Source organism: Botrytis byssoidea (assembly GCF_014898295.1).
Source record: "Botrytis byssoidea strain MUCL 94 chromosome Unknown BBYS_034, whole genome shotgun sequence".
Lineage (NCBI taxonomy): Eukaryota > Fungi > Ascomycota > Leotiomycetes > Helotiales > Sclerotiniaceae > Botrytis > Botrytis byssoidea.
Genome location: NW_024065875.1, coordinates 200,188 through 212,964, shown reverse-complemented (window position 1 = coordinate 212,964; position 12,777 = coordinate 200,188). Strand labels below are relative to the sequence as shown.

Genomic DNA, 12,777 nt, shown 5'->3' with positions numbered 1-12,777 from the left:
TCGAATTTATTTAAAGTGTTTCTACATATTTTGTAATTGAAAGTAGAAGAATTCATCGATTTTAAGTCACATAAGACTTTATAACTAATCTATAATATATTGAGCACTTAATTATTGTTAAACTTAGAACTTTAATAAAATCTTTCTCCAAACTATAGATTTTAGTTTGTATAAACGTTTCAGAAACAATCCCCAAAAACGTCGGCCGAAAGATTACGTTATAATCATGGAATACAACTTAAAATAAAATTGGAGTCTATGCTTATGTTATAGAATCTAATCTGAAATCATGAGAATCCACTTTTTTTTTAGTAATTTAATCTAGAGTAATCAATATAGTCTAGAATGGACACATTCCATAGTAGAACTTAAAAAGCTTGAGAATAAAACATGTAGAATTGTCAGGGCATAAGAGTAATTTGTCGTACATGTTAAGATCATTCAATTGTTCAAAAGTCAGATTTGATTTGTTCCACTTATACAAGTTTTAGAATACAATTAACTCTAATATTTGTAGTTAAATGCATCAGTTGCTATTGTACACCCCAAAGTTCATTCGATTACCCTAAACTGAAAGGGGATTAACTCTTATATCTCTTAGCTTATATAAATAGATTCTAAGCACCTAAAAAAATTAAAGAAAAAAAAGGAGGTTTAGTATCTAATCTTACTGTTCATGAGAACTATAGTACTATATTTATTTATATAAATAATAACTTTCGTTTAACAAGACTTAATTTAGGTAATCTTATTGAATATATTGAATTTTTGACTTCGTTGATATTGTAGTATAGTATAAGATTAAGAAATATTACTAATGTTTTCTTGTAAAATTATTCAAATTTAATGGAGGAAAAAAAGAATAAAATAGTAATTATATTGAATAAGCTAAAAAAAACTTAAATAGTCTATATTTTTAATATTGATTTCACAATTAAGATTGATATAATCGATGGAAAAATATATAGTATAAATACTATTCAAGTGTATATGATCAATTGCAAAGAGCTTATATTAATTATAGTAAGGGCTAGTTTGGATGTACAAATCCGCACTGAATCCGCTGAATATTCCGTACTTTTTGAAAACGGATTTTGAATTTATATTTGAACATCAAATTGCGAATTCTATTGAATAATCTATATTTCAATGAATTTAATATATTTTGAAGTAGGGAAAGAATAGATCAATTTAAAATAATACTAAATAATTCATATTTTTCAATAAATTTGTATAAGAAAATGAAAATGCGGATTGAAAATAAGGATTAGAAAAAGTAGGCCTTGTTGAATTCATTGAAATAATCTGTTTTTTTTATAGATCTTTATAGGTTTTAAAGTCTAAAGCTTTAATAAATAAAATCTGAAATTATAATGGATAAAGCCTGAAGCTATAGGCTTATATTAAATTAGAGTTTATAATTGTATATAAATTTAAATAAAGCTATCCCCATATTTGCTTATTTAATTATTCAAATAGCGGCAGTATATTGAAAATTCAAATTACTCTATTTAATTTGTATATATACTATATATATACTCTATTTCCTTTTATTTCAATAGATTTTATAACAAATTTAATATATAAACCATAAACTATAGATTAATAATCCACTCTTTTTGAAGTGGATTATTGTTATCATGGAATCTGTGGTGATATAAAGAGTGGATTATTTCAGCGGATTCAGCGCGGATTTTGCAATCAAACGAGCCCTAAATACATCATTAATGAAAATTATTTTAGTAATATAGCTTCTATGATGTAATAGTATAATTATTCATTTGGAGTGAAAGTGATTCATTCGATTATTCAATAAAACGTGATTATTTTTAAAGTAAACTTGAATTGTAATCGAAGTAAATTTATATTTAAAAAGAATCTTAATTTCATTGAAAGTCTGTTAATAATAGTAAACCGACTTTACTTATAAGCTTTCTATAAACTTTCTTTTTTAAATTTTATAGTAATAATTGTTAGAATCAATTCAAGGTGACGACTAGTATAAAGTATAGGTGCGAGTGAATAAGAGACTTCTCATTAATTTATTCAAATCCTTTTTCTAAAGCTATATAAATTTTTCAGTATCGGAATAATAGACAATCTAATATTGACCCTGTAACGATACCTATAATGAAGCCTTTCTTTTTAAATTTTTGTTTTCAAAAGCTATTCAACAATCAATCATTATTGTATTAATATATCCTCAAAGCCTTATTAAATCCCACAATAAATTAATTGCAATATCTACATTTTTAATTTATAAGATTTAGTTCTCTTATTGTAATGGAAAAATATTAAAAGCTAATCCAGAATCTGGGATTCCAAGAATTATAAAAATAACTATATACTTCCCATTATTTTATTCATATTGATTTCTTTTCAATAAAATGATAATTTGTATTTTATAAAATTACCTTCCCCTTTTGGAAGTTTTACTCTCGAAAATATAAAAAATATATAAAATTAGAATCAACAGTACTTTACGAATATATAATATTTAAACTCCTGAGAATCCTAAAAATTTTAGATTTCAAAAGATTCAAAAAAGCCTAAAATCTTGAAAAAGACAAAGCTCCACCAAATTCCCACTAACTTCTAAAATCTTGGAGATTCGGAAAATACCTAAATAAAGCCTATCCATATCTACCCATTAAATAGAACAATTTCAATAAAATACTGTTTTATCTTTTGCTAATGTATAAACTACTCAACATAGTATCAGTTATTTGTCGTTGATTACAACTAATGAATCCAATTAATTACACCTTTTTCATTATTAAAGGCTGATAATATAATGTTACACAAAAATTTCATTTTTTCAACAAACAAATTTTGAAACACTTCTTTACATAATATCAAAAACTTTTAGAAACTATAGAAAAAATTAATTATGTAAGCTTCCTATTGAATCCTCGAAACTCAAAAGGAATTCTGAGAATCATGAAAATAATCTGAAAATGCAAAGTTCCATTAGTTTTCTATAAAGTTTTCGAATTCTAAAAGAAACCCTTAAAATATATAAAAATCCTGAAATTCTGAAAATGGCCTAAAGTACAGTATAAAGATATTATTGTTATTATAATATAAATTATATGCAACACTGGCATCTTACAGGCATTATTCAAAATAGAATTTACTTTTCAGTACATCTTTTAAATATTATTTTTATTTATATTAAATTCTCTTATTCCAAAAAAAATTACAAGTATATTACAAAAATACTTTATAAATATTTCAAAGAATTCAAATTATAAAGGAATTATTTTCTTTTACCTTTTTTTAAATCTTCATAATTAAAATCAGAATTGTTTTAACAAATAATATCAGTTATATATTAATAATATATTATGGGTATATTATAGTTTGATTGAGGTGAATCTTTGAAGTTATTGTTTTCAAAGCTTTTGGTGCTTTTAAAACTATTCCCGAAGACTAGTTGGTAGTTTCCTTTAAAAACATTTAATAAAAAGAATCATTAGAATTAATATAAGATAATAATTAACATTAAGTATAGATACAAATAAATAAAAGGGTTTTCATTAATTCGTTGAAATCCTTCTTCTAGAGCTATATGTGTATGCAAATTCTTTAGTATCGGAATAATAGTCGGCTCGATGCCAACACAAAATATATTTTAATTATAACTATTGGTACGGCGTCGATGTTCTTACAAAGCAAGCAGTCCGGGTGCTCGCAGGTCTTTGGTGTATTCATAGAATATGATTTAAAATGATTAGATTCTATTCTTTTTATATAGCACCTCATCTCTCTTCGCAGAATCTAGTATCCTGTTATAGAAGAAGTCTCTTGATAGAATCTCTCTTTCTTCTATTATAGAATCTAAGAGTTATAAGAATAAATTAGCTTCTCATTTTAGGGCATGAAAGTAATGAAATCGCTTTTGTGTGATACGAGAATAATTTGTCGTGTTAAATGATATAGATCTTTTAGAACTTAACGTTTAAAAAGGTATACTATATAAAGATAAATGTAGGCCTTAAGAGACATTAAATCTAAATATAAAGTGTATAGACAATTTCACTATCAGTTTTAGCTATAGATAATTAAGAGAAAGCTCGTACTATAGATAAAATATCGAATATACAAAAGAAATAGAGTCTTGAAATATTTTATTATTATTATTCAATTTTTAATTTATCTTCGAGTAGATTTTATTTTTAATGTAGTTTTGGCTATTGATGCATTGAACCGATTTAAAGCTAAGTACTACTATTGTATATAATTAATAAGAGTTTTCAATTATATCTAGAATTTCGATTCACAATTAATTTTTCGATTAGCCGAACTAACGTGAATTGTACTTCAGTCTCATCCTCTAATGTCCAATCAACTCTCTCGTATTTATGCACTACTTCCTCTCGTATATTATTATAGTAAATTATTCATCTCCTCAGTTTGCCAACACTTTTGGAATAATCTATTAAAAACAGCCATTGGCATATAATCTGGAGCTCCTACTAACCGTGGTTGGCGCCCAGGAGTATTTATCAAAAAAGTAGAAGTATAATTATTATTATGATTAAATTTTTTAATCGGGATTCTTGTAGTCAGTATGACATGTGTACAATGTTTCAAATCATCCTTTTCTGCTGTGGAGATTATGTTCCAGCCGCTCTGGCATGAATATATGGTTGAATGTTCTGAGCATCAAACGTATAAAAAATCAATAAATATTACATAGAGAAGTAGGCAACTGGTTCTCAGTTGTAAAAAATATCAATCCAGTATTCGGTTATAACTGCTTCCCTGATACTGTCAAACGGATTCCAGCCTCTCTTGTCTGTCGCTAAGGACCTCTTGCAGCTACTCCATGATGCATAGTCTCAAGGGAAATCCCTTCTATCTGAAAACCAAAGTGATAAAGAGTCATCTCAACAAAAAAATGTACATCAGTATAAATCTAGCACAATTCAAAAATATTGAACTACCCATCTATCATGGTTCTATCGTTGAATGCGTACATATGAGATGAAAAGCAAGATTTAATGGACCTCTGGGTGTATTTTAGCTGCTACTTGTCATATAAAACACGCTGCCTCTCGCCCCAGTGAAGTCCCGCCATGTTTGATAAAGCAAATAGTGGTTAGTAAGTATATGCTCGGTGAGTCATGAACTTTCGATGTCAGATTCCAATGTTTTCATCATCAAAGCTGTATTCATGGATCGTATGGGAATTTGCTTCGAGAAGTTTTTGAGGTCGTTTTTCATTTACTTGTGTAGGCGGCGTGAAAGATGATAAACCACTCCCGGGAGTCAATTTTAGCGGGGGCAATGAGATGATACGTAGGAAGACTCCGACATTTAACTGTAGGTATGTGGTTTAAAAGAGACTCACATGGTATTTGCGAGCTTTACATTCTTCTCTAACCTCAATCTTTTGCTTATAGATTGTGGCTATGAAACAATCAAGAGCTGAAAGGAAGTGTATATTATATTGTGATTGAATGACTGGATTAATCATGATTAGTAGATGATACGACATTAATGTATTCATTCCCTCCCGAATATAAGAGATCTTGAAGAGTGACATCTTAAACTTACATGTCTTGAAGGGTCGAATGGATTAAGGGGCGATTAGTTAATATTGTCCCCCAATTTTGACCCTAGGAATAGATGTTTTGTTCTGGTGGTTTGTTAGGTTTAGAAGGGATCCAGCAATGAGCAGAGTTCTGCAGACGCCGCGTCAACGTATGAGTTGAAACCCATCATGCAAAAGATGCAACTTCTCCCTAGCGGAGTGAATGCAGAACAATGTTACAGACCTCGGGAATTATCATGTTTTTGAAAAAACCAAAAAATTGTACAATCAGTAGCTCAGACCGCGAAAGGGCATCATAGTCATTGTAATCAGTTTTTAATTATATTTGAAGCATGAGACATGTAAAATCACAAGGGAAAAGCCGACTAACATTTCAGATAAAATGTATCATGTGAAAGATCTACTATAGATTTGAACTATAGACTGAAACCAATATCTCTATGTTTGCAATGTGAGAATCTGTGCGATAACCCTGTGGTAGCAGAATCCGTGGTCGACGAAGTGATCCTTTCGTCAACCACAATAAAATCTAAGGATTTCAATCATGTATTGAAAGAATTGTTTTCAATGAATTAATATAATTAATTTAAAAATCTGTACCTTACGAAGCTTATTCTAATCAGTAGGGTCTTAGGGAAATTTATTGAATTACGAAAGTTAATTGAAAGCTCATTTGTCGAATTCGATTAATAATCAATGGGATGTGGGTATGTATATATATTAGAATTATCCAAAATTTCTGTTTATATAGTACATTATGTATTGTATAGTATAGTGGTAAAGCTTCTGATTGAAGAATAAATCGAAAGTGAGGAGGGGGTGAATACACCCCCCTTTGAACATTCGGCGAATGCCTTTGACTCTCTCACTCGTTCCCCCTTCCTCCTAGCTCCTACACTTGCTCTCTTTCGTTCACCTTTCCTGCAACTCTAATCTTCAAAGATCTCGAAATCTCTAAGGCTTTTCTTAGGGCCTTATTTTCTTTTTATTTATTAAAATTCAATGATAAATGGGTTGCAAAAAGTGTTGATTCTATTTGTTATTGATGATCTACTTTATTCGTCATTAATGAATTTATTATTAATATTGTAATATATATTTAAAAAATTTGTATGGGGATTTATATTAAGTTTTTCTTCATCTCGAATATTCACTTTGTTATCACAGGGTAACCAGAATTCGATTTTCTATCAACAATATTTTCTATAGTAATAGAATCAATATTCGAAACGAAAAGAAATTCAATATAAATTCCTATACAAATTTTCTATATATATTATAATATTAATGATGTATTTGTAATTAATGAAATGCTTATTTTGTTTGTGATAAATAAAATTGATATTTTTTATAACCCTTTTATTATTGAATTTCAATAAATAAAAAGAAAATATAGGGTTTAGAACTTTAGTATTTAGAGTTATAGGGGAAATGAATGGAGGGGAATGAGTGTAAGAGTCAAAAAGAGTAGGGAAGCGAGTGTAGGAGTTAGAAGGAAGGGGAGGGGAATAAGCGGGGGATCTAAAGGTATTAGTCGAAAGTTCAAAGGGGGGGGGGTGGATTAGATCCACCATTTCAAACTCGATGCTCTGTTCTGTTTCAAAGCCTCACCACGCGAGCAAGCGAAATCACGTGCTTACGTACGTACTTAGCTCGAGCTCGGTACATTTTTAAAGGCCCCGCACACAAAAGGCTGTTTGTCAGCCTCGTGTCTCATACAATTGCATCAACTCCCCAAGAATGTTCTGGTCTGCAGATGGTGAACTTAAACACTTCTGAAATAGATGGATCCAACAGTTCTTAAGACAAGAAATGAAATATTTCAGGAGGTAAAAATCGTTGCTGCATCTCTTGTTACAATACTGACATCATGGAACAGCTCAAACCATACTGTGTTAACTTGAGCCAGTTGGCACTGAAGAATGCTGGCGACAGCAACTCTCTAATATCTTCGACGGAAAACCTTCTTGGCGCATTGCGGCGAACGTGTGATAATGAAGCTTTCGACGAGAAGCTGGCAGATTGTACGTTTCTGGAATTTCGGTCGAAGAATCACGCAATGACTGACCATCAGCGTGTTACTAGATGTCTTCTTCCCATTATCTCAGATCTTGCGTTCGAAGCAAAAGTATACGGACAAACTGTCGGAACTTACTCTGAAATGTTTAAGGCTACTACTGGAACAAGGATGGCGAAACCATATTGCAATAGATCTTGCCAAACAACTTCTGATCCTGCTGACGTTGATGATCGGAGGAGTACCGGGACAAGCTCCAATAAAAGCCCCAGAAGAACTCGCTTTTGAAGCTCTGGCTGCCCTTGCAGCTTTATTTGACGACTTGGCACGTGTTCCAGAGGGATCCGTTACAATCACTAACGAGACCACCACGCCAGCCGTTGGACACTGTATTACATCGATACTCGATGCAATTACGAATGGCCCATCAACAGAGATCCAGTCAGAAGGGCTGCGTGCCTTGAAAGCTGCATGGAACTGCATCAAAGATGTACAAGTTCATGCTAGTTTCCTTCCAGGCACAGTCTCAGCCCTCACGAAATGCCTTACGCCCACTACAACATTTCGAAGATCACAGAAAACTATTGTCATGGCATTAGAAAGTCTACTACTGGTTTTAACCACTGTATTGAGTGATGTCAAGACTCGTACTATCAGGGCAAGCAGGAATACATTGATGGAAGTGGAAGGCAAGCGCGAAAATGACATGCTTACGAAATCCTGGCTCACTGCCACCACTTCTCAGATAAAGCTCTCCCTAGCAAACGTCGTAAAGTTGCGTACACACAATTCTAATAGTGTACGCGTCTCACTTAATCGATTTTGCATCGTTTTACTGGATGAATGCCATGATACATTGGCTGATTCGAATTCTATTTTGGTGGAGACCTGTTTGTCATTATTCGGCGCAGAAGATCCTCTTGATGCTAGCACAACTTCTATTGTAGACTTGGCCACTATTCATTCAAGCATCGGCGAGTCAATAAAAAAAACGTGTTATAACTGGGTAACCAGCTTGCCACGAGTGATGCAGATGAACGATGAGACCGCCAAGGTATCCGCACTGCACCAACTTTCAGCGTCATACAAATTATTGAGCAAATTGGATCTGGGCTCTTCCATACTTGACGAAGCACTTCCAAGATCGCTACGAGACGGTCTGTCCAGTGTTATAGAGACCTCTTCTCACCCTCGGGCCATGCAAGAGGTTTTATCAGACCCGAATAGTCAGGCTCTGATGACGTTGTCAAGTGAACAGATGCTCTTAAGGGATTTCCCTCCCATACTGATGCCCGAAGAAAGTCAAAAGGCTACAAGAATCGCTATGGTAGCATTTCTAAGGTCGTTGAATGATTCGCAACCACACTTGACCATGGCCAGCGAGATGCTTGACTATGCACGGCAAGCATCTGGTCCAAGTCTCTTGGCTGCCTACTGGATCTCATCCCAATTGATACAGATGGCTGTTTCTCAAAACGAGGAAATGAATGAGTTTTTCGAATCGACACTCCTTGCTTCGGACGACTCTCAAGCCACGAACCATGATCTATATTCTTACTCAATATCAGTTTTGTCTAGTGAAGACCATAATCTCGACTGGCGAGTGAAAGGGATCGCGCTGGAGATCGTGTCTAATTCGGCCAAGCGCTTGAGGGAAGACTTTCGAGCAGAGCTCGTGGATATACTATACCCCGTGTCGCAGCTTTTAGGTTCGACCAGTGGTGATTTAAGAGGGCGCGCAATTGTCTGTCTTAACATACTTGCACAAGCTTGCGGATGCCCAAGCACCCGAGAACTTATCGTGGAGAACGTTGATTACATGGTGAACGCAATTTCGTTGAGATTGAACACATTTGACATATCACCCCAGACCCCGCAAGTGCTAATAATGATGATTCGGTTGACGGGACCATCTCTACTTTTATATCTCGACGATGTGGTTTCTTCTATATTTGCCGCTTTGGATAATTTCCATGGCTACCAGGGATTGGTAGAAGGTCTATTTGCCGTACTCGGAGAGATTGTGGAGACGGGCTCACATTCTGGCCATTTGCGATTACGCGGCGCACCACATGTTGATGTCATCCAACGTGGAACTCGTACCATTACAGTTGACAGTATTGTTCAGGCAATCGAAAAGCAGCAGGAACGACTCAAGAAGCAAGAGAATATCGGATCTGATGGGTTCCCACGAGAGCCGTGGAAAAGCGCCTCTGCATTATTGGACGACATGGCCGAGGTTGGTGAAAGCAAGGAAGATAACAATGTCGAAAAAGAAAAGATTCCCGTTACAAAAACCTATACCATGATCGAGAGCATTATCCGCCTCTGTCAGCACTATCTGACAAATCCATCCCCGACATTACGTACGCGATTGCTCGGATTGATACGCACATCCTCTGCTGCTCTACAAAGCGACGAGGAAAACTTCTTGCCTCTTGTTAATGATATATGGCCTGTAGTCATAGATCGATTATATGATAAGGAATCACATGTTGCCATCGCAGCTGCAGACTCCATCGCAGCTATCTGCAGAAGTGCTGGAAATTTTCTCAACACGAGAATTGCTGCGCAGTGGCCCCGCTTGATTGTATTGGCTAGGCAGACCAGGGATAATATGTTGGTGGAGAAGACTGGATCTGGTGGTCGTGGAATACACTCACAGGCTGCACAGATGTGGGATAGTGTAGTGAAGCTTTTGATGGCCATAGTGGAATGCACCGGGGTGAACGATGACGCATTCGATGATGTTTTGTATCTTCTGGCAAGAATCATACCGGATAGAAGCGACGTTCGTGATGTGTTGTCAGCCGTGAATGCTGATGCAGTCTGGTTAGTATTACAGTCTGGTTTGAGTCGTGAAATGCAAATACCTTCGCTTGATGGGTACGTGTTTCAGTCCCCTAGACCTCTCATCATATTTTAATGTAATGTAATGATTGTCACAAAACTTACTCACAGTCGCAATTACAATGTCTTGCATTTTCTCACAGAAAGATCTCATGGACACTTGGTGAAGAGTGGAATATATTTGGTTATTAGCAGTGACTGGGACTTTTAAGTGATGCCAAGCAAATTTGAAGACAATAGCAGCCGATAAAAAGAAAAGATCTATGGAATGTATTCATGCTTGAACATAAACCCGTGATACTTTAGATGGCATAAAGGCCTAACAATGATACTATTTAAGACAAAACTTCAGAAATAAAATAAAACACTTCGTGCGGGCTTAATCAAGACACGCCTTGCCTTTTACTCGGAGTCCTCGTCATCGCTCTCAGCCTCTGCCAACCATTTTAAGAACCCTTCTGCTGACTTGCGAACTTTCTTGCTCACAGCAAGGTCATTGGTATATTTCTTGCTGGCTTTAGTACCCCACTTAGTGATGACCTCTTCGCTGAGGAGTTCTTGATCATATAGGACCATGAGGATATTTGATGTCTTCTCGTAGAATTCGGAGTTTTTTTGACCGCGGAGGCCAATAAATCTTTCAATTCCACCGAGGAGAGATTTTTCATGTTTCTCAGAGGTGACCATCTACAAAAAGATTAGTATTAGGGGGAGATAATCAGGATATGTGTACGCAAGCTTACATTTTTAAGCATGCCTACTCGCTTTGGAATCTGCTTCACAATGTTGTCATCGAAGAGTGTAAGAGCAAGAATGACGAGAGTGCGGTGCTTCGCCTCGATTCCAAGCTCTTTCGCCTTAAGATAAATTTGAAGATCATCTACCTTACTGACGTCACCTTTCTCTGCGGTCTGCTCTTCAATCCAGTTTGCAAGTTGATCGTAGGTAGAGTTTCCGCCACCTTCTTCATCATCATCCTCGTCCCCACCACCGCCACCTAAGACGAGCTTTTGCTTAAGATCGTCAGGGAGCTGTTGCTGACGGGCCTTAACAGCTTCTGGGGACATGTCTACTGCCCAGTCGTCATCTTTGACTTCAGTAGATTGTTGAAGTTCTTCTGCTTGACGAACAAGCTCATCGTCGCTTGGAGCATCGAGTGCCAGGTCACCGGCGCCATTGTTGTCATTGGATCCGTTTTCAGATGCGTTCTCGCTACCACTAGCATTTTCGTTGTCCTTGGCTTCGCCCTTGTCTGCTTTGGCTTTGCGAGCTGCCTTCTTTTCTGCTTTGTCTTTCTTGCCCTTCTTTGGCTGAGTCTTCAGGATGAAGCCGCTCAACTTAAGTCTAGGGTCGACCATCGAACGCTTGCCGCATGCCTTACAATCCAAGACGATGTTCCCATCTTTGAAGATTACTTCGGTTTCAGGGTTCTTGCACTCTTTGCAGAGCACAAACTTATTGATGAAACCATCCAGGTAATCCTGCAATTTGCTTGCTTCATGAGCACCATTGATGATCCAACGATCATCGGCAGGGTTGGTATTGGTTTGAGCCCCGAGTTCGAAGCCGAAATATTTGATGACATATGCCCCTGGGCGGGCCAATGAGTTGGCGATGCTGGTGAGATTGACGATGACGGTTTTGATGCCGTTACCCTTTCCTTCAATTTTAGACTGGATCTTCTCCATCTTGTATCTGTAGAAGTTGTCCTTGACATCGCGGCGGATATTGACGGTAGCCATGATTGCTAATAGGTAGTGTTGAGTTGAATTGTGTATTTTCGTGAAGTTAAAGGCGTGCAGGTATTGTTTAGATAATGCGATAATCTGAAATATAACATGCAGAAAAGTTGAACTTGTTGAAATGGCAAAGTCGGTTGAGGTTGGTTAAATTTGGTTGGTGGTTACGGGAACATTCGAATCGTAGAGGATGATGCTTAGCCGTTGCTACTGAAGTATGAACTACAAGGTTTCCGCGGTATGCGAAATGGTTGCAGCTCGAGGGGCGGCTGATGTCTGAGGTCGTTGGCGTTGGGTGTGAGATACATATAACGCAAATGTATCGCTGTACGTGCTGAAAGCTTTGGGTGAAGAATTCAAGGGAAGAAAATCCTTGTTGGCAAAGATGGAGTATCTATCAGATACTAAAAGATGCAACCTGTAGAGATTTGAAGTCCGAAGATTGGATATCCGAAAAGTACAAGAGCGGAAAGCAAAAGTGATTGCTTAACGTATTCTTGAACAACCTAGATTTGCGAGGTATGGGATTTGTTTGAATCCGACGATTCTGGGATAGATGGGACCGTAGAAGGCTGGACCTTTTTAAATAGAATTTATTCTACCGAAAGAAT

At 35.8% G+C, this 12,777-nt stretch overlaps 2 protein-coding genes across 2 annotated transcripts; one reads left to right on the top strand and one right to left on the bottom strand.

The window, feature by feature from the left end:
* Positions 1-7,344: 7,344 nt before the first annotated feature.
* Positions 7,345-10,503, top strand: EAE97_011222 (uncharacterized protein; the record flags this gene model as incomplete). The annotated part of the gene is made up of 3 exons (XM_038881737.1): positions 7,345-7,389; positions 7,440-7,584; positions 7,646-10,503. The coding sequence occupies 3 exons, from the start codon at positions 7,345-7,347 to the stop codon at positions 10,501-10,503; spliced, it is 3,048 nt and encodes a 1,015-aa protein (XP_038727469.1).
* A 326-nt stretch (positions 10,504-10,829) lies between these two features.
* On the bottom strand, positions 10,830-12,169 carry EAE97_011221 (uncharacterized protein; the record flags this gene model as incomplete). Its single annotated transcript, XM_038881736.1, has 2 exons — positions 10,830-11,114; positions 11,171-12,169. 2 exons carry the CDS (start codon positions 12,167-12,169, stop codon positions 10,830-10,832), a joined length of 1,284 nt encoding a protein of 427 aa, XP_038727468.1.
* Between the last annotated feature and the right edge of the window lie 608 nt (positions 12,170-12,777).